The sequence below is a fragment of the Podarcis liolepis genome (assembly GCF_965112155.1).
Source record: "Podarcis liolepis genome assembly, chromosome: 1".
In the NCBI taxonomy this organism is placed as follows: domain Eukaryota; kingdom Metazoa; phylum Chordata; class Lepidosauria; order Squamata; family Lacertidae; genus Podarcis; species Podarcis liolepis.
Genome location: NC_139554.1, coordinates 105,829,315 through 105,851,861, shown reverse-complemented (window position 1 = coordinate 105,851,861; position 22,547 = coordinate 105,829,315). Strand labels below are relative to the sequence as shown.

The window sequence follows — 22,547 nt, the reverse complement described above, 5'->3', positions numbered from 1 at the left end:
CCCGGGGGGAAACTTCGGCGTCGTTGCACCAGGTGTTGGAAGCGGAGGCTGGCGGGGGCCCCTCACCTGCAAAACCCGGTCGCCTCTCATATATTTCGTGCATTGCATTCATCGCCCGCTTTCTCCTCCAAGGAGCTCCCGGGGGCGCGCGTGGTTCTCCCCGTGTTATCCTCGCAACAACAGCCCTGCGAGGTGGGTCAGGCGAGTGGCCCAAGGGAGCACCCAGGGATTGTCCTGGCCAGGTGGGGTGATTTGAACCCTGCTCTCTGCCCGGTCTTCGTCCTCATTTAGCCCCCACATGTGCATGACTGTGCATGACTGAGGTTTTTCCCCCTCGTCTTGGCTATGGTGTGAGTCTATGCTGTTAATTAATGGGGTTCTGCCTTCGGAGAAGATGAGCCAGCCCTCAAGGAGGTGATTATGTAATTTGCTAGCAATTCATGTCCCTCCCGGCGTGACGCTGCGCGCTGAGGTCACGGGGCTGTAATGGTGGTGTGCCTCGAGATTTTTTTCATGAAACAAGTGTGCCTTTGCCCAAAAAAGGTTGGGAAACACTGCTCTAGAGCTGATTTTCAGGGGCTGCTAGGGGATGCAGGGGAGAGGGAAAACTTCCTCTTCTGTTAGCAGTTGCCTCTGTAGGATGAAAAGCTCTTCTGCAAGTGCAAGAGGACCAGATTGGAATCTACCGTAAATCTTCTGAGATTGGGTATTTCAAAGAATTTTGTGCAAACAAACCAGCAAAGCCCACGTGGCCATTAGACACTGAAGACAAGTGGGAGACAGCAGGGCTACACAACTGCTGACCCACCAAGATGAACAGAGCTCACTAGCCACATTTGACAGGTATCTGACATTCCCCATGGTTGTTCATGCAGCAAAATTGGAAGTTTATTGAATCTGGTGGTGGGCTGCTGGGTTCAGCAGCTTAATAGGTTACAAGTTGTACGGGCCTGTGGTGGAGAAAGGGTGATCCAAAAGGGTATATTAAAAGGGAAATGCAGAAGGCTGTGTAGTACACTGCAGTTTTATTTCATAGAAAACAAGAAAAATAATATTCCAAAAGAAGATTTGTATGGAATGGGATAAGATGGAGCCTTGCTTTACTACTGCACTGCAGTTGCAGTGTTGAGAACCATAATACAGGCACCATAGCATTCTGAGAGCATTGCCTGAAGTTAGCAAGTTACTTTAGGCAGCAGGAATCCATCAATGAAAATGGTTTAAAAGCCATTAGGTTAAAGGAAAATGCACTCTCTCCTGGTGATCAATATGGTCATTTTTTAAAATTAAGATTTCAGCTTTTACCTGCAGACGCCTATTTTGGTCTCTTGCTGGTGAAGAATAGGAACTGATATAAATTGGCGAAGGCTTGCTGGACCCTGTGGGAAAATGGCAACAGAGTATTAAAAGCAATATTTGATTTGCTCAGGTGTCATGCTGGGCTGACTTTCACACTTCGGTGAAAGAGGAACAGAACTGTATGATACATATCAATAAAGGATCCCAGTATTTCCCACCTGGGGGGAAGGCTACAAGAGCAAGGTCAGGTTCTGACCACAACAACCACCTCTAGAAACAGACACCTGGATATCCAGCCTTATGGAGCACATTTGACTTCAGTGCTTTATTTGGATGCATATAATTTGTGCTTCTCTCTGCTGAAACCTGACTTGCAGGTTCCACCCCCTCCTCAGACATCTTGGCTGTATAATGATGCTATGCTTCATGACAGAAGGAAGATGAAAGGAAGGAGGCAGAGAGTCCCTTAGCGAGAATTGCTTGCTGCTGAATTTGGGTTATAACCTGTGATGCAGTGAAATGTTTTTGCCAGCATTCATAAGATAAGCGTGTGTTTCTTGAAAAGTAGTATGCAATAAAATATTTTACAGACAGGTTTAAATATGTGCTTGAATAACACTCATTACTTTTTGATGTTATTCTATTGCTACTATGAATATGATCTGACCCTCTTTGCGTTCACTGCATGACGTGTTGTTTTTTCTCATTCAGAACATGCTTTTTTTTTTGGTAAGCGAGAAGTTTAAAAATTATGTACCAAGCTTTCATTTTCCATCTCACTGGTCCCTTACCAGTATACATATCTTTATGTGCAATCCCATCACCTTGGCTATTGTAATACTGCATAGAAGTTTGGGTCCTATCATATTCGGAACGAGGGTCTCTAATTCCTAATAGCGCTGGTGATGAAGATGTGCTTCCAACTGGGGAAAAGAAGGTGAAAGAGAAGAAAGGAGAGGGAAAGAGATGGGGAGAGAGAAAATCAGTGCCAGACAAAAGGGTCAGGAAAAAGTAGAGGGTACTTCGGAAATGCTTTGTAATAATAGGCTTTCAGACATGTAGAAAAAGCGGCAATAAACGTAATTCCTTAAAACATTCATATAGAATCTCTAGAAGAAAGAGCTGCAACACCTTAAAGTTGGGAGTCAATGTTCATTAGAGTGTTTGGCCAAGATTGTGGAGAGTCAGGCAATGTGTATAAATCTATGTTTTTAGAATACAGTAGCTATATGGGCCTACTATTCTCCTCCTACCCCCCACCCCTGATATGCAGGTAGCATAACCATTTACACTGAGGTTCCAGGCCCAAATGCACATACATGAAATCGTGTAAATTGGGAGTAAATTGGGAGTACCCTGGGGAGTTTGTACCAAACTGCGGGAGGCAGTGGAAGACAGAAGTGCCTGGTGTGCTCTGGTCCATGGGGTCACGAAGAGTTGGACACGACTAAACAACAGCACCCTGGAGAGTCCTCCTGGTTCGGGAGGAGACCTCCCCCAGAGCCAGAAGAAGATCTTCCCCCAAGAGAGCCAGAGGGGCAAAGGGGTTTGCTCAGCTAACGCGCAGGGAACCTTTTTCCTCACCATGAACTACAGTAGCCACAGAAGACCCTATCTTCTTAAATTAATACTGTTTAGGCCTGGTTGTAAATATCGTCTCTTTGTACATCACAGAGGCAGGGTGCCTAAGTGCTGTGGAGGGTTGAATATCTGGTTAAAAATGTATAGACTGTTCGTTGAATTCTGTCATACCAAAAACCAGTCTGATGGCTTCAACTATATATGAGAAGAATATGCTTGAAGTAAAAAACTGAGAATGAGCCTCCAAAGGTTTTTAAAAGGAGTGAAGAAGAGCTGATTGGGGAAATTAATATCTAATCTGGCCACATACGAAGGGAAAGGTTTATTAACTGACCGGACTGAATGATAGGCGACATTTGTTGATTCGTTGTAGACAAGGAGGGATGTGACTTGAATCTGTCACGCTCAAGTGTTGACACTGGGGTAATAAAATGATTTTGATTCCAACCATCCTGTGGAACAAGAAAAAGGAGGTCATATGAAAAATGAATGACATTTCATTAGAAGAACTAGTTTAGATTTCATTGTGGAATTGCATCTTGATGAATACTAATTTTTGTACGAACAGCTTTTATGTGTTACCTTCTTGTAAATGCTGCGGAGATCACGATATTGCCACAATGTGTTCAGCACCTGGGCTGCTGCCTTGACAACCTTCAGTGATGACCTGAGAAGTAAAAAAGTTTACGTTTAGTGTACAATATTACTAGACATGCACATACTACACAAATAGAATTGCTTCTTCTCATGAGAATTATTTTGTAGGGTTCCACAGCTTTGAGTATTATTTACCATGCTATTTAACATTTACATTAAACTACTGGGTGAAGTAATCTGGGTATTTGGTGCCTGGTGTCACTGATATGTTGAGGACACCCAGTTTTGTTTGTTCTTTTTCTTGGATCCAGGTGTGATGGTGATCTCTCTGAATGAGTGCTCAAAACCAGTGATGGACTGGATTAGGACGAAATAGCAAATTCAATGCAGACAAAGAGATATGTGACAATGGTGGCTCATTTAATTGCCCAGATGGATGAAAATATGCGGGGTGGGGTGGGGGGCTGGCTTTGCATTCCCCCTGTAAGGATTAGCTTCACAGTTTGGGAGTACCCGTGAACTCAGCACCATTCCTGGATGTTGAGGAAGCAGCGGCTGTGGCCTGGAATGCTTTTTAACAACATAGATAGCCATGTGAAATGGGCCTGGTGCTAAAAAACATTCATAATTTGGGTATTTTTCTATATTAGATTACTGAAATGCTCTTTATTGCGGAGCTCTTAAAGCTGGCTCGGAAATGTAAAATGGTACAAAGTGTGAGTGAACATTTGTTAGCAGATTACATTTTATACCTGCTTTAAAACCTCTATAGTTTTACCAGTTTGTATATGTGCCTAAATTCAAGGCACTCACTACATTCTAAGAATCTTAAGGGAAGCACTTCCTTTTCTATGAGCCCGCTGAACATTAAGTTGTTGAAAAGAGGAGTTGATCCTGATAAACCTGAGATTAGATTGTTATATATGAGGCACAGGGCTTTTGGGGGGGGGGTAGTGACCCCCTTAAACTGTGAAATTTCTTCCCTTGAAGTAATATTTTCCCCTTGTAAAGACCTATTCATTTCATTTTGTTTGGTTTTACCTAAATGCTTTGGAGCCTGGACATGGCACCATTAATTTATCTGCTGTTTTCCTTATTCTTGTAATTGTTAAGAACATTTTTAAAAAAATTGATAGATCAGGCCAAAGGTCTATCTAGTTCAGCAGCATCTGTGTAGGTAGATCTAATCCAGGCATAGGCAAACTCCGGCCCTCCAGATGTTTGGCACTACAATTCCCATCATCCCTAGCTAACAGGACCAGTGGTCAGGGATGATGGGAATTGTAGTACCAAACATCTGGAGGGCCGGAGTTTGCCTATGCCTGATCTAATTTATAAGGACACCTTAGTTTTATGACATTTCCTCTAAATTCACAAATATTTTGGTCTAGGGATGGTTTGCAAAAATTTGCGCGCACACATAAATTATACATAATAAGGAAACTGGCAGGCACAGCGTGGATTTTAGAAAAATCACACGGAATAAATGCCAAGGTCTCTCCTCCCGTGCTGAACAGATTGCAACTCTATGAGGCTGGTCAGCTTATTAAGTAAGACAAGAATGCATAAATAAATACTCTTTGTGTAGACCACAAATTTTCTTAAGTTCCTCTTATCAAGAGATTTTTCACTTGAGACTTTCTAATGTTCCACTTGCCTGTCACCTCTTCCTTTTGTTATGTTCACCAGTTTTTCTATTCCTCCTGTGTCAGCCAGGGCTTTGGCATTCTCCATGTTTTTGCTGGTGACCTCATGCAAAGCACAGCAGATTGCTGCCACAGTTTCATCAGAGAGAATGTTTGGCCCATTGCCTCCGGGAAGGCGATTTACCAGGTCTCGCATAGCGTATTTACCTGGGGAGGAAAAGAAGCCCATACAGGAACGTTGCACTGTTCTAAGGTATTTTTAGCATCACATAGAAAAACACACTGCATAGAAACACTAAAAGGAGACTTACAAATCCAGAAGCACTCTGGGGTGTGTGGGGAGGATTATTATTATTATTATTTAATACAACTTCATAAAAAAAAGAAAGAAATCCCTTTGCTATGCAGAGTGGCAGCAAGGTACTGCAGTGTCATTTTTCAAATGAAAAATATATTGCCTTCTTTTGCTGGATTAGAACAAAAAGTGATTAAAATGATTGTGGCAACATGCCAAAGTACACAGACATACACAACTCTATGTATTTATTTTAGATAAGCTTGTTTTAGCTGAGCCATTTTATAGTAAGAGAGAGAGAGAGCAAGAACACAACACAATCAAATTAATTGCTCTGGTTTCTAGCAATCTGTGGTTTATAAAAACACAATAAATATTTCACCAAGGCACACAGATCCTCTTTCTTTCTTTCTTTCTTTCTTTCTTTCTTTCTTTCTTTCTAGCAGAACTTTGAACCAATGGAATGTGAGAAATTAGAGGCTGCATTTGAGTAAGCTACTAAGCCATAATTTAGGGCTACATGAATGAGCACAAGTGAAGAGTTGGGCTTAAATGCTTCTCTCCTTTTCCTCCCATGGGGGTGGAAGAAGAGCCAGCAGAGTCGATGTTTTACTTTCAGAGAATTCTACCTTGCTGTGTTAAAAGCCTGACTCTGGTAGCTTTAATTACCAGCCAGCTTCAAACTGGTGGGTCATGAAGTTGTCTTGTTGAACTAAGCAGAGTCATTAGGTAAAGCTAAATCATGGTTTACAATTGTATGAGAATGTGGCCAGTATCTAGTATGTACAGAAGCAGGAAATATGCATATGAAGTATAATTGTTATAGGAGAGAAAAATCAGTTCCCAAGATTGTGGGATTGGTTTTCAGTGAAATTTAACAAACTGCACAGTAAAACAAAGAAAAAGTATCCTAAAGCTAAGGTACACTAAATGCCCTGGTTTGGGCATTCAGTGGCCCCGTAACACAAAAACTGGAAGTGTATTTGTATATAAATGATAGCTAGCAGGTAAGTAATATGAGGAATGCATTAATTCTCTGCTCTAGCTGAGCACCTGCAGACAAATTCTGATTCATAACCAAAGAAGAAATGCTACTCCATTGCATACCTGTAGCAATGTACAATTTAAAAACATTTTGTGTAAATACAAGTGGAACGGTGCATAAGCAAGGAAATGGCCCATTCACTTCTGCAATCAGGAATATTCATTTCTCTCCTAGTTTGTGACATGGATTGCAACTCCCCTTTGCAAAACGTTGTGTAATAACTTTGGTCTTGGACCATTGGCTTCTGAGACATAGATCTCTGAATGCACTGATTTTGTTAGATTAAAATAATCTCAATAATTTCAACACCTCTCTAGACTCTTAGAAATAGATATGTAGCTGAGGCCAGATGATAAAACACAGGAAACACAAACACATCTTTAGGGAACCATTTCCCCTTTCATTTGTCTGCTGAGGAACCCCTGTAGATTGCAGAGAATTCTGTAGCTGGTTTGTGAGTTTGCACAATTCACCTGGATGTGAATCAAGCCCTTTTTTCTTTCTTTCCTGGTTGAACAGAGGACTGAATCACACATGATGTAGATGGTCTCCTGATTGAATTTTTAAAACACTTTAAAAAACACAGAGAATTTTGACTGGAGCAGGGGTGCCTTCACAACAGGGATAATACTGATCCAATCCAATTCAGATCACGTGTAGCTTGGCCCTGATAGCATACGCTAGGACAGTATTTTCAATCATGTGGGTCCTGAAGTCTGTGCAAGTGGGTCTGGGTTTATACATAAACCCCAAATAATCATTGCTTTGAATCCTTAAGTGGTATGATGAATGCCTCTTACAACTTTTTGTTTCCTTGGCATATTATACTGCTGTGTTGGCCCATGAAAGTGAACTTCAGAAAGCCACAAGGTGCTCAAACAGGGAGTTGTTCTGAGTGACTATTACAGCTCTTTCCCCGGTCCCTGTGCACAGAGTTTTAGAACCAATGGTCTAGGCTACACCCATCAATATTACTCTGACTTTTACAACAGAAAACCCAGATGGAGGAAAGAGGGCTGCCGAATTAATCATCTGCAGGAAATTGGCCATGTCATCTATATAAACACCTACCTATCCATATCAACATTTTGACAGAAACATACATTATGGCAGGAGGGGGAAAAAGGTTCTAAAAATAAATTTGAAAACACTCTTGATCTCCAAGGGAAGAATATGTTTGGAGGCTGTCAGAACTCATCACCAGCATAATGAATCTTGAGAAGGTTATGACTTTACACCAAAGATGAAGAATTTCATTTTCAATCAAGCTTTGCAGATATAACTTCCTGTCCGAAACAGTTCCATTTTCCAGCGACTGCTTGCTATTGAGACAGAGGGTTGTTTCCAGGGCAGTACCAGTGGTGTTACGCTGGTGCAATAGGACTTCTACTTCCACCCCCTGCCCTCCATGCACCCCGGACTAGAGGTCTTTCGCTCACTGAGATCCCTTGTGATGGCTGAGCTGCAGGGCTGGATATGGCTACAGGAAACTCCAAAACTAATTTTTAAAAATATACAGTGTTTCTCATATGGACATCCTGCATAGTTAGGTGTCCCTCATTACTTACCAATAAGCTCCTTGTTGCGGACATCTAATGCCATATTTCTCAAAGCTGTTGCCACAGAAGAAACAACTCTGTCATTGTCCATTCTTAGCAGTTCCACGAGAATCGGAAGCCCTTTCTCTTTTCTGACAGCAGCTCGAATATAGGCCGCAAACTACCGACAGAAATGCAAAATTACTTAAAAACATGTACAATTTTTTATTTTAAAAAACCAACATAGCCAACCTTTTCTTTCACCATGTACGAATTTTAATACAAATTAGTGGGTGCTGTCCAACCCACAAAATGGAGCTATGTACCCTACTCGCATTAACTTAAGTGTGGGTTTGGCATCAACCTCACATTTGAAGAGTTTTCATTATGGGCCACAGAAAGAGATGAATTCGACTAAATATGTTAAATGGTATTATAACTGCTTTAATAGCTATTAAATATGCAGTAACATTTTATGGTGGGGAACGACAAAATTTTTGGTTCCTTTAAAAGGAAATCACCTGCTGGAAGTTCTAAGGCAGTATGTCACTTTAAGAAATTTGAGGTTTTTTATTATTATTATCCCTTTGGTGAATAAACAAAAGCAATTTAAGGTATGCAGGTTGGTGCTTTTACAGTATACCAGCTGTGCATATAGTAAGCAGGAGTGTATAGCGATAAAACCTATTTGTGAACAGCAATTAATCTCCTATTTGCTGATAAACCTATCTGTGCTTCAGCTAATTTAATTAAGCTGTGACCTTTCTTTGCACAGCTTGCAGAAAATGCTGGATTTAGAATATTTGGAGATTTTGTACTGAACAATATCTTTTTTAAAAAAGTGAGGCTAAGAATTTTGCTCCTTACCCCACCCCAGTTATGCACTGGTAAGAAACCCTCAGTGCTTTTAACAGTAGCATGTTGGTAATGTTCTTCCCCAAAAGCATTCCACTTTGTGCTACTGTGGCTGTAAGGTGAATAGATGTACGAACTGGGGGAGCAGAGCTCAAGTTAAATATTAAAAATGCCATTACTTCATACAATAGCAAGGGAGGAATTCAATGTAGGGCTACGACAATCATTCTGTTAGTGCAAGCTTTTCTGTTTGCCAGATGGAAAAACCCTCCATCTCCTCTTCCCACATGCTGTTATGAGGGTTTTCATGATGCCCCGCCAACTGGGGAGATGGGGAGATGGAGCCCCACTGCACTAGCAGAAGTCCCTCAGTTAGCAAGACTATTTAATTGATTCCCACCCTTAACGTTCTTAACTTTCCCCTACATTTTTCCTGGAAATTTTTATTCCACATTCAAGGTAGAAAAAAAAATATTCTTCTTCAATAAAAATACAGTGTGATTGTCTGCCCTCTCACGCTTGTGCAGTATGGAAGCTTTTCCTTTCATTTTATTTCTTATTTTACTCTTCTTTATGTCTTGCTCTGTTAGCACAGAGAGGCTAACATTACAGCAAACAACACAAAGTAATGTCAGCATCATCCTAACATTTCAGATTAGCTTGTCATGATAGCTAATCCTGGACAAATTGTGATGAGTAGCCTCAAGTGTAGTTTGTTGAAGCAGACCGGCTTCAAACCTTACAGTCTGTGAAACTGGCTTCTGTGCCAGAGGTGGACAAAGAACAATGGAGCTCGCTGGCTTGAGACGGCTCGTTCTTGTATAACACTGAAACATGACTTAACATTGTGTCCGGATGCAGTCATCGTGTTCAAATAGAATGGGAAAATATATTTGTACAGCTGCATCAGGTAGAATACTATGAAGAGTTATGTTCCACCTCCCTTGCACACACCACTATCAGCAAGGATGGCCTGGGCACACTGTTCCTAGACTCCATACATAAAATAATAATTGTGCCACATAATTCTAAGGTATTGTTGAGACGTCAGTTCATGTAATGAGTCAGGACCAAATGCACTTTATCTTCTGTTTGATGGGCAGAGTAATATCCACTTGTCCATATGCATGAATTATGGGCAGTATTCCACTAAGTTTGACTCAAAGTACCACTGCTGAAGGGACTCAGGTGGCGCTGTGGGTTAAACCACAGAGCCTAGGGCTTGCTGATCGGAAGGTCGGCGGTTCAAATCCCCGCGACAGGGTGAGCTCCCGTTGCTCGGTCCCTGCTCCTGCCAACCTAGCAGTTCTAAAGCACGTCAAAGTGCAAGTAAATAAATAGGTATCGCTCCAGCGGGAAGGTAAACGGTGTTTACGTGCGCTGCTCTGGTTTGCCAGAAGCGGCTTAGTCATGCTGGCCACATGACCCGGAAGCTGTATGCCAGCTCCCTTGGCCAGTAAAGCGAGATGAGCACCACAACCCCGGAATCAGTCACGACTGGACCTAATGGTCAGGGGTCCCTTTACCTTTACCACTGCTGAAATGAATGAACATAGCCAACTTTTGTCCATTAATTTCAATGGGTCTAAACTATGGTTGAATACCATCTTACTTTTTTTTTTTAATTGGTCAACTTTACATATTATTCATATGAGATCCTGTGACCTAAAGTACATTTCCTGATTAAAACAGCCTGCAAAATGTTGGATACGGGATGTTGCCATTGGCTCTCCACTAGAGCATCAGTGTTTTTGCAAAAAACCCTGCAAGCGTGAAGGAGCAACAGCTTCAAGTTTCATACAATACCTTCCAGTTGCCCGCAGAAAGATTCTGGAGAGATCCTGCAGAACCTTCCAAAGTAGCCGGGTTGGAGCTTTCAGCTAGAAGAGTTAGATACGGTTTCACTACAGAAGGATGCCACAGCATTTCCACACCTTTAGGAGACTTTGACAATCCTGGTATTGGGCCAACTCCATCCCACTGTGAAAGATAAAACACTTATTATATGTGAGCTCTGTCTTTTAGGCCAAATCCAAACAGGATTGTTTAAAACATCCTGCTACATCGTATCCTCTAACATATTGGTTCCTATAAGAGATAAGCCATGGGGAATGAGGAGGAACCAACCTGGTCCTCCTGCGAAGTTTTCTTCTTCTTCTTCTTCTTTTTCCCCCAGCAGCTTGGCTCTGAATCTTTGCTAGGCGATTCCTTCCCCAAAAAGTCATCCAACTCATTTATACCCAGAAGGCGGGCCTGAGGCACTTCAAGCTCAAGACGGTAGGAAAGGTTTCTTAGTGTGCACACACAGTTTTCCACTGTCTGTAAGCCAAACACAGGAGAGATTCTGTAGTGAAATACATAGCGCAGAAGTGATTTGGGAATAGACATTTAAAGGATGAATTAAACTTTTGAAGGGATATCGGGGGAAATAAGAATCAGCTAAATTTTAACCATGATGAGTCCTTTTAGTAATCCCTCTATATGTTAGTCCAGTGTAAAGGTTATCAAACTTTGTCACAGTGAACCTCTCCAAGTCAATGAGAATTGTGCCCACCCAAGATTGAGTAAGAGAGCAACAACTTAAACACTGAACCTTCAGAAATACTACAAGGGAGGGGGAAGAAACTAGAAAGATCTGGAAGATAAAACCCATCCTTGTTTTCATCATTTCACAGTTCCAGGTTCTGTTTAGAAAGGCAGCTTTAATTTGCATGCTTCAACATTCAGTGGCACAAAAGCGTAACAACTCTGTGACTGCAATGGTATAAACAAATTACAGCCCAAACCAGACAACTCTCCTGATAACAAAGAGAAAAAGTTGTTGAAAGATCTACACACCTTGCTGTCATAATCTGAAGTATTCACACATGTATGGATCACATATAACAATGAATCAACCAGCCCTTCACAAGATCTCATTTGTTTCCGTGCCTCTTCTCCTGCAGAGCTTAGATTCCTAAGGCATAAAAACCAGAATCAGAATGGTGATGCATATTAATAAACACTATGTATTTTAGTATTCTTATTATCAGAGACATGCAGCCAATTGTCTGCATACGGAAAGCTGCTTAGATATGACGATGATATCATTTGCTGATGAAGTGCAAACACATGCCAGAGTTCAACTCAGTGTATTCCAGATAATACTGTGCGTGTGTGTTTTATAATGACATTTTCAGTTAACAGGGCAGCTATGAAAACAGTGTTGAGCAGAATGCCCCTCATTACTGTATATTCGTTGCTATAAAGAATAGATTGTTGAGAGATAGGATCCAAAAAATATCAGGATTATGATAGAGAAATCTATTTTTCCCACTCTAATACTATCTATAACCTACTGCTTGCTTTAAAAAAATGTTTACTATCTATAACCTACTGCTTGCTTTAAAAAATTCAGATTAAATATATACCTTTATGTGTACTTGTTAGGGCTAAAGACAGAAATCTGAGTGGGGTCCTCAATGATTCATTTCCCCAGACCACTCAGTGACTAAAAAATAACCCTGGGTTAAAGAAAAAGGGGAAAAAAGCACTGCCTATAGCAGTTCTCAGTCAATCCTTATTGCTCAGCAAAATTTCTTACCCAGTTATGTGGTTGACAATAAATGATCCACATGCTGCACTAAAGCCTGCAAAAAAACCCTGCTTGTTGCTGCTTAACGCCAATCCATTTGGCAATGTCTGCATAGTGTGGTCTAATCTGGGATGGGTCCAGGCCACACTGAACGGCTGCTGCCAAAAAGATTCTTGTATCTTTACAACCCTCCCAAGGCCAAGGAAGCTAAAACACTAACACTGAGCAAGTTCTCCCCGATTCCACCACCTGAAAATAAATAAATCAAAACACACTCCTTTTGTTGTCTATGTTTTTAAAATGTATGCAAAACTAGACTATTCTTTGGGTGATGCTTATTTATTTTTTGTTGTTTTTGGCTCACAGACTGTGTGAATGTCTTAGACAAGGCAGTGGGGTTTGTGAAGAAATACAGTGGGAAGCATGGTGAAGCAGCACAGACTAGGATGCAGGTTAAAGTTGTTGGAGTAGCAGCAAGTAGTTGTTGAAGGAGGAACATCTGGAAAGGCATTGGATTATATGGTCCTGTTATGCAGTGGTCCTGTTAGTTATGCGGATGTCCTTGCACGAAAGAGACATCACTGTATGAAACAACCCAATGTATACACAAGAGAATGTATATTTTGTATTTCAAAAACCAAGGACTATTTTTTAATTAAACGGTGCTTTTATGAGCTCTTGGCTGCTCTTCAATTTATCTTGCTTTCTGGTGAAGTGATTTATCATAATCTAGGTTTGCCTCCCCAATTTGGTGACCACCAGATGATTTGGAATACAACTCCCACAGACTTGCTGCGACTGGTGATAAGACTGCCGTCCGAATGTTGTGGAGGGCACCAGGCTGAGGAAGGCTGTTCTGGATCTACCTCCACACCTTTATGAATCTATCTTGTTTTCAGACCTAATCTAACATGACCATTTTGAATTCAAATCCTGCCTTCTGATTAGTCTGCTTATTCTTCACACTTGCCAACCAACATATTCCTGGTTGCATATTGTGGTTTAAAAGGTCACTACATTTTTAGCTGACATGTTATAAATGGACACTTAAATAAGATGTGAATGTGAGAAATGCACATTTGCCAGCATGTACATTATACAGATGGGCTCCTGAGTAAACTTGGTGACAAATCTAGGTTTGCCTCTGCATAAAGAATGAAAACAATCTAAATGTATCCATTAAAAGGTGCAATCCATCAAATGCTGTTCCAGTTCATCCCCATTTTCAACAATTGTCCTATTACATAACTTAATATATGCACCCTGCAGCTCCAGATGTTGTCAGAAATGTGACATGACCTGGCGATGCTCTGCATTCCTTTCTAGCCACTGATTCTACTACGACTTGATAAACAAGGCTTCACGGTTTACATGGCTAAGGATGATCCTGGCTTGCATCCTGGCCACAATATCCTTTTTGACGTTTTCCTTACTGAGCCGATGACTTCATCAGTATATTGGTCATTCATGGATCATACTGCTTTGCTGAGTTCCTTACTGCTGACCCTAACCTTGACTGCCTGCAAGCCAAGTCTGACCAAAAGCAGAACTGAACCAAGACAGAGCTCTTTTGAAATCATGAGCTACTTTAAAAACTAATTTCAATAAATCTATGATTCAAATTGGACACCACACCAAATCAAAGTTTGTGCTAATCATTGTTTAGAACCAAACCATGGTATTGCCTTCCAAAATTAGAGGCAAACCCTGGTTTAAAGCTGCTTCTCTGCTTTCATTTTTATGTCTGCTCAGCACTCTAATCTCTTGAAACAGTGGCTTCTGGGGACAGAGCAATAACCATGGTTTTGTGATCACACCAATTATGGTTGCTCCAAATCATGATTTCTGATACTGGTTTGTTGGCAAATTGTCAATTACAACATCACTGTTAAGCTTCCTTAGCCATGGTTTAATGGAAAAAGGCACAAATGTTTGGAGGGGATTAGATGGAAAGTTGTAGTGGAACTCTTAATTGTGAGAGGAGGATACTTTTTTGGGTTTTTTTAAAGCGGTGGAGCTCCTCTTACCTGGCAGCCACAAACTTCTCCTCCAGAATGCCCCAATGTTACATTACTGTAAGGCACTCTTGGTGGAAAGAATGGAGGCCAGCACTCACTGGAACAGTGCCCTCTCTAGGACATCTCATGAGGGGAAATGACCACTGAAAAGAGCACTCCCAATAGGGCAGATGTGTGTCACAACCCTTGAATACTCCCCTTCCTCAACAAACTTACGAGAAATCTCCCAAAGATTGAGCAGTGACATGGAATGGGCTGTTTCAGCTTGGTCTTTTGTTTTTAAGTGAGTTGCTCTGGTCATTTGTTGAACTTCATTTGGACTTCAATCAGAGTGGCCAAAATCAAAGAACCAATCAACTAGTTCTGGGGCCTAAGAGGGCTTTAGAATTGTGCTTCTTGAACAGCAGCCCTTAACACCATGTGACAAATTACACCTGAAACTGATGGGACTTATAAAAAGCATCTCAGGATAGGGCAGAGGAGGAAGATTCTGCTGATTAAAGAAAAAGGGAAGCAACCCAATTGGGCTTTTGGTAGCTCCTTCAATACCAGCATTTATCATTATTTGATTTTGATGTGTGTAGTCTGCAATAATTCTTTCAAGCTTACACTAATAGAATGGCCTGAACCACAGTAGTGACCAGTTAATAACTTAAAGATTAAATTGCTAGAAATGACTTGGCATCAAAGCAACTCGCAGCTTAACCCTATAATTAGCATTTAATACAAACACAGAGAGCACACAATCATAAAACAACATGCCCTTGGATATAAATCTGCATGTCTGCTTCTTTTCATTATGCAAAAGCAAAGCATATTAGCTTGGATGGAAGAAATGATTAGTTTACAAAGGCCGCATAAGAAATTGCTGTTTTAAGATTACTACTACAAACACAGCAATTTACCTCAGGCATCCTGTTGTATTGCGTAGAACTAGAGAAGTCTGGAATTTAATTTTATGATCATCATCAAAGGAAGAATTATTCCAACCAGAATGAGGAACTATCACAGTGTTTGTTAGCGTTGAAAGCGCATCTCGAATGATTGTCATCTTTACTGCATCGCATGAAGACAAGTTCCAGAGAACGCCTGTGGAGGGGGAAAAGATCCATCAAGTATTATTTTATGGCTAGAACCATTAGGTGCAACTTGCAAATTTTACCATATAGGTGTGGTAACTGCAAGTTAAAACACAGCACATTTAAAAGAAATAAAAACCAAATACTCCATAGCATAAAAGACAACAGTATGAGAAGCAACATCTCTCTCTCTCTCTCTTTCATTTTTCAGCTTAGTACATGGACCTTAAGATATCATGACAGAACATAAGGGAGGAATGAGTATCCCTAGTATGAAGGGGCAAAGTCACTGGCACGTTTATAAAACAACAGCAATACTTTGAAAGGTAGCAGACAGACAGCAGACCAGACCATTTGTGTGATGAAACTTCAGCTGCAATCCTATTCCCACTGACCTGAGAGAAAGCTCCATTTAACCTAGTAGAGGTAAAGGGACTCCTGACCATTAGGTCCAGTCGTGACCAACTCTGGGGTTGCGGCGCTCATCTTGCTTTATTGGCTGAGGGAGCTGGCGTACAGCTTCCGGATCATGTGGCCAGCATGACTAAGCCGCTTCTGGCGAACCAGAGCAGTGTACAGAAACGCCGTTTACCTTCCTGCTGGAGCGGTACCTATTTATCTACTTGCACTTTGACGTGCTTTCAAACTGCTAGGTTGGCAGGAGAAGGGACCGAGCAACGGGAGGTCACCCCGTCGCGGGGGTTTGAACCGCTGACCTTCTGATCGGCAAGTCCTAGGCTCTGTGGTTTAACCCACAGTGCTACCCACATCCCTTCCATTTAACCTACTTTACTCTATTTTACTTGGGCAGCTGTAGGATTGCACCGTTACAGTTAACAAGTAAAACCCAACCAGATCCCAATGTACTGGGCACCTTAAACTTCAGGCAAAATGAAGTCTACATTATACATATCGAGACTAGCTAGGATGGTTTATTCTACAATGTTGTATTTACATTCTAAAGTGTGTGAGATCAGCAGTAACTTGCCACCATAGCTGAAATACAGAATACATATAGAGTGGCTCACAAACTATGAGGCATTTCTGATTCCGAATATTTTATTAGCAAGAGACTCTGGGTTGTGTTGAACTTGCTACCTTTCAAATAATTGGGCGTATAAAATAATAATCATAACGGATTCATCTTGCATGAGGTTACAGAACTACTGTTGCAAAAAAAAAAAAAAAAAAAAGAGTACACTGAAATTATGTCCCTCAACTCATCAAGAAGAGAAAGAATGAACAACTCTTCCCTGGTAAGGAAAAGGAGCAGCTAGTTAGGTGAACACTGCCTGTAGTTCCTATGTAATGCATTTAAAGCTTATGCAAGAGATGTTTCCCACAGTTGATTTCTCCCCTGAAGCGGCACACTGTATCATCGGATGTCTGGATGATTCCAATTCTCAGGAGCATGTTTTAGTGAACACAGAGTGAAGGAGGAACTGGAAAAGCCCAGTTCTGTAAGTAGAACTCGCCTTGTGGTTCTTCTTTTGAATAAGATTTTATTAAGACTTTTCATAATACATTATAATAATAAAAAAAACTAAGTTAAACAAATACAAAGAGAAGAAGAAGAAGGGGGGAGAGAGAGAGAGAGAGAGAGAGAGAAGAGAAAGCATATGAAGTCCTCTTTCACAGGTAAATCTTAACTTGTCCCACACAGAAGAAGGTGATCCCTTCCAGCTCTCACCTGGGAGCTTCTCTTTCTTCTCCCACCCTCCCACCCTAGGAGATCTTCTCTTCCCTGCCTCTCACACAGGGTCCTTCATCAACTAACCATCACTTTCACCTGCATGTTAACCCCTCCTTAGACCTGAGTAGGGGACCACACAAAATACAAACGATCAGAACAGAAACAGAAACCAAGCAAAAACAAGACTTTCATTTATGGCTGAACACGGCTTGACTATTTAGATGTCATGGCAACCGATGTTTAACGCTAAAAGGGCAATAGAGAGGTGAGCTGTATTTTAGAGGAATAAAGGCGCTTGGAAGCACATGGGTTGCTTCTGATCCTCCAAGCCAGGCATAGGCAAACTCAACCTTCCAGATGTTTTGGGATTACAATTCTCATCATCCCTGACCACTGGTCCGATTAGCTAGGGCTCATGGGAGTTGTAGTCCGAAAACATCTGGAGGGCCGAGTTTGCCTATGCCTGCTCCAAACCATGCTACCTCTGCGTGGCAAATTCAATATGTACAAATTCAGTCCTGTCCAGTCTTTCCCAATTTGCTTATTTGCCTACTAAAATACTGGCATTATATTTTTGTTACTATTTCGAGGGAACAGACTTTTATGACATGCAACTATATACAGGTCAGTGGTTACAAAATATAAATACTGCTGATTGTATAGGAATGTATGATTGATCAGCCCACACTGCAAGGTCGTCTGACTTGCCTAGCTCAGTGTCAATAAGAGCTGATTGCTTGCTTGAAAGAATAAGATTTGTATCTTGTTATCTGCCAAATGTTGTCTACTTGAGGGGAAATAATAATATGCTGAAGGGCAAGGTGTTCGCTAGGGAAAGAAAAGCCCTTTCATCACCTAGAAGTTAAGAAAATGAGTCCCAAACAATTTGCTAATGACAAGCATACATGGTCAACCCAATCAACTCCTGCACCTTCAAAACACAGGAATCTGGAGACTTTGTTTCAATTAGTACTACTAGGAAACAAGAAATACAACTGCCAGGTTTCCACACCACAATACAAGGTGTGCCACATGCAATTCTTGTGCGCATAGAAAATGCTATTTGGGATTTCAACAATGGATGTATTAGTGCAGAAAAAATCAATAATGCGAACATATTTTTTCCACTTTAAAATGCAAACAGTGAAGACTTGCTGGGTACCTCTAGTCCAGCTTTAAATGACAGATTACACACCAGATATCTTGCATTCAGCAACCAAGCATCTATCATCTGGAGTTGTGAAAACACACATCCAAAGTGACTACACGTGGCTTGAGATGAGAACTGCACCCAATTTCATCAGTAAGATGTTATATTAAGTGCTCCAAAACTGTAACTTTTCATGTACTGACAGTTTAATTTCTTATCAGTAGAACAGGGATGGGGAACCTCTGACCGCTGGCCACATTGGCTGGGGCTGATGGAGGGACATAGATTTACCATCTTTGCATTAGAAAGTTTAGAAGCATTTCATGACATTACAATTCAGCCAATAGCTGCCAGGGAGAAGAATGGGGTTCATTTCAATGAAGAAACAAGAGCGCTTACAGCCGACAGCAAGAGCAGTTTAAAAGATGGACACTTATAGACATACCTTATTTCTTTTTAACTGTTTCAGTTTCTATAAATATTTTATTTTTGGTGAATTAGTAAACTAGTAAAGCCGCTATTCTGGTTTCTAATTTGACACCTCATTCATCTCTCTATGTTATGGTAAATGCTCTATAGCATCTCTTCCAAGATTTGGCATTGTGCTGTTTAACATAGAGCATTCTAGTCCATCTCTAGGACTCAGTTTAGGTAACAAAGTTAAAGCAGCACATAAATCAGATAAAATAAAAGCATGTAGGATATAACCTCCCCCCCACAAAAAACCCCGTCAGTAATACTGTGTAACTGCAACTCCAGAAGATGAAAAATTAATTTCCAAGATTTGAAGGTAATGCTTGAGAACATCATATATCTTTTCTCCACAATTAAGTGCAAGCATTTATTGGCCACTAGGCATTTTGAATACAGATTTTTTCGGGGGAGGGGGGGGAGACACAAAGATTGCACTTCAGTTCTGAACATAGTAATGAAGTATTCGCTTTTATATAAAGTTGTTCTTCCCTCAAAGCAATGCTATATTTAAACAATGGTAGGCGTGGCAACAAATCTACTTCACAATGTTACTCAGAAGTTGTTTGCGAGTCCCTCTACACTACTCCTGGTAGCCAAATAAACATTAGTTTTAGACTGTTTATTATTTAAAAGGTGTTTTTGTCAACTGATCAGCAGCTGAGCTGACTTACGGACAGGAAGATTTGAGAAGGCATAGTTACAACTACGTATCGGCCTCTGACAATAGTAACTAGGGTGTCACCTCCTGTACTCACTGCTGACCATGGATGATGAATAATTACACAAAGATGAATGTCTGACCCATTTACTTGTGTGTGATCTCTCTACTGGGGCAATTTATTAACGTGCAGTTAACACAAACCAGTAATGTGGCTAGAATGGATTGACCAGCATACCTGCACTTTGAGCATTTTATTAGATGAGGAAGATCTTCTTATACCATTCACAACAGGCTCAGAACTATCAACACGAACCAAAATATCAGTGACATAATTTGCAGTTATGTCATTTATCAACTAATACTGTGGGACCAGACAGTTGTGCTAGATCTCCTCCTCTGGATAAGGTACGTGTCTTAGGTGCTATTACGAAGTTGAGAATCAAGACAGTAATTATATACAAAAATTATTTAGAACGCTCTCTAGGCTCTCTTTTTGTTGATATATATATTAATTTGTTTAGTTTATATCCTGGCTCTTTCCCCCTGAAGGAGCCCAGGGTGGCAAACTGATGCTTAGCTGTAACTGTGGGCCAAATTCAGCAAATCCAGTGAGCTAGTGAAAGCCTGTGGACAGGCTCCTACTAGCACAATGGGGCTTTCTCCCCTCCCACATGCATTCCCTGATTCCACTTGGGATGTGGGCTCAGGAGGAAAGTGGGGAATCATTCCATCTTTCAAGCAGAAATGCTTGCAATGGCGGAATACTCATAATACTCCTCCCCGTATGTTCAGTTAAACACAATGATATCGATATAAAATTAGATGCTTTCTTTTCTTTTTTCTTTTTCTTGCTACTTCAAAAACTCCCTGGTGAAACAAATGGCACAATACAAAAAGATTCCTGGCAGCAATTTTAACCTGTTTTTCAGAGACTGTTTTACCAAGCTACCAAAGGCCCAAAGTATCCTGGAGCCATTTTAACAAGCCATTTAGTGGTGGCACCAGAATCTGAATCAGCAGTTCCTCTTCTCCTTACTTTCCCTATGCATAATTGTTGCATGCATGCTGTGTGCTTTCTTGATATTCTCTAGCAACGGTGCTTGGCTTATATTACATGAAGGGGGGGGGGAGAGAACGGGCCATAGGTGCAATCCAGAGAAAAGTGAAGCATACCTAATTCTCTGTGAAATCAGTGTTACCCAAGCACAGTTATGAACTGATTCCATGCCTTGGGCATGCATAACTTGCTTTAGATTGCATCACCCCAAATGTAAGGTATGGGGTATTAAGAATTTAAATGTATGTAGAAGTACTAAGAATGAATATAAAGTGTTTGTGTCCAACATACTCTAAGATAAGGTCCGTTAACTGCCTCTGTAATTTCAAAAGTAATAAATCACACCAGGTTTTAGTGATGGAGAGTATAACTCATGAAAAATGAGATTCCAAAGAAATAAACACAAAACACCCTTAGGCAGAATAAAGCTGTTTGAGGAAGTGGAGAAATGTACGGGTTATTCTTCCATGTCAGCAACGCAGAAACCAAGACTATGCACTAACTTTGTGATTCTGCAGCAGAGATTATAGGCAAGACCTAAAATATTAAAACACTTAGTCAAATACAATCTTTCTGCAGTATGGATTTCTGACACAAAGAGCACTTAAGGCTAAAAGTAATGTGAAAGTGACAATTACAGATAAGCAGCTTTGAGAAACACCTGACTATTGCAAGGCTCTTAGTAGCAAGGCAATGGCCATCTCTTCCTTGGAACTAGTATTGTGTATCTATTTCCCCCTCATGATTGTTTCAGATACCAAAGCAAGTTGAGTGAGAACTTCCCTAACAGGAAATGACATGGGCAAAAAAAACTATAGCCTGCACAATGGTGCAGTTGTTTTTATTTTATGTGCATAGTGAGAGAAACACCTTTAAGAGGTGGTAGTGTCTAGAACCACCCCCCATGTGATTTGGGCTCTTGGAGTTAGCAGCTGTAGCCATTTGTTTGGTGGTACACATAAAGTGCAGTAGCACTGGCGATCCCAGGATACGGCCTGTAGGCACATGAAGTTGAAGCTACAGAGGCCTTGCTTTGGTCATTGTGTGGCTGGGCCATCACCTGGGAACTACATGTATGCCATCTGGTGTTGCATAACAATAGAAAGGTGGGATATAAATGAAAGGGGGAAATGGCAATAAAACAGCACCCCTCCCATGAGGTGACAAGATACAGCTTTTCCCCCCTGTGAAGTTTGCACGCCATACATAATAAACTGCCAGCCACACTGGTCCAATGGCCCTATGCTATGCCTGAAATATCTGAATTGGGTTTAAATCACAGCATTTAAGCAAATAACCAACATGACACTTATTTACCAGTATAAGCTGTGATTTGATGATCTTGTTGGGCTAACTGAAAAGAATGCTTGTGTACTTTCACAGAAAAGGAAAAAGGCCTGGGAAGAAATAAGCAGCACTGTGCCCTAAGGCACGGTTTTCCAAACTTGGGTCTTCAGCTGTTTCTGGACTACGACTCCCATCACCCCTAGCTAGCAAGACCAGTGGTCAGGAATGATGGGAACTGTAGTCCAAAAACAGCTGGAGGGTCAAGTTTGGGAAAACCTGCCCTAAGGTAACAGGTTGCCCAGGCAGAAACCTCTAGTGCTTGAGCCTTGCAAGAAATATGGAGCTGGTGGGCACATTGTTGAACTTTAGAGGCTAAGCAGGAAGGAACATCCTCTGAGATGACTGCAGCTGACAGGTCAGATATGTTAGGCTGGGATGAAAGATGCAAACAGCATCTGCTTGGCTTTCATCACAGCCCTAAAAAAGGACTACCTGCCAGGCACAGATGACTTTTAGTGTGCTTCCTACCCTAAGCAAAGCTCTCTTGATCTTGGTCTCTGCCTACTATTCAGAGAAGGAAGCTGCTAATCTGCTGAGCCACAGCAGCTGCCAGCCCACCAAGCCTGGGAGCTGTGGAAGAACTTGCTGGATCCCTTTACAAGCTTGTCTCCATGTTGATGAGACTTGAAGTACCAGTA

At 41.2% G+C, this 22,547-nt stretch overlaps 1 protein-coding gene across 21 annotated transcripts in view; it reads right to left on the bottom strand.

The window, feature by feature from the left end:
- Nucleotides 1-22,547, bottom strand: part of PKP4 (plakophilin 4) — a 94,514-nt gene that overhangs the window by 3,320 nt on the left and 68,647 nt on the right. For 9 of the 21 annotated variants that reach the window (XM_083493641.1, XM_083493643.1, XM_083493652.1 and 6 more), the window contains exons 12-21: nucleotides 15,354-15,537; nucleotides 11,695-11,812; nucleotides 10,984-11,175; nucleotides 10,663-10,836; nucleotides 8,032-8,182; nucleotides 5,135-5,330; nucleotides 3,463-3,547; nucleotides 3,215-3,332; nucleotides 2,091-2,222; nucleotides 1,306-1,379 (exon numbers count right to left, since the gene is read on the bottom strand). In XM_083493641.1, the coding sequence (XP_083349767.1) occupies nucleotides 1,306-1,379; nucleotides 2,091-2,222; nucleotides 3,215-3,332; nucleotides 3,463-3,547; nucleotides 5,135-5,330; nucleotides 8,032-8,182; nucleotides 10,663-10,836; nucleotides 10,984-11,175; nucleotides 11,695-11,812; nucleotides 15,354-15,537 (1,424 nt within the window). The remainder of the gene's footprint in view (nucleotides 1-1,305; nucleotides 1,380-2,090; nucleotides 2,223-3,214; nucleotides 3,333-3,462; nucleotides 3,548-5,134; nucleotides 5,331-8,031; nucleotides 8,183-10,662; nucleotides 10,837-10,983; nucleotides 11,176-11,694; nucleotides 11,813-15,353; nucleotides 15,538-22,547) is intronic. The other 12 variants (XM_083493657.1, XM_083493647.1, XM_083493658.1 and 9 more) reach the window with 2 other exon arrangements.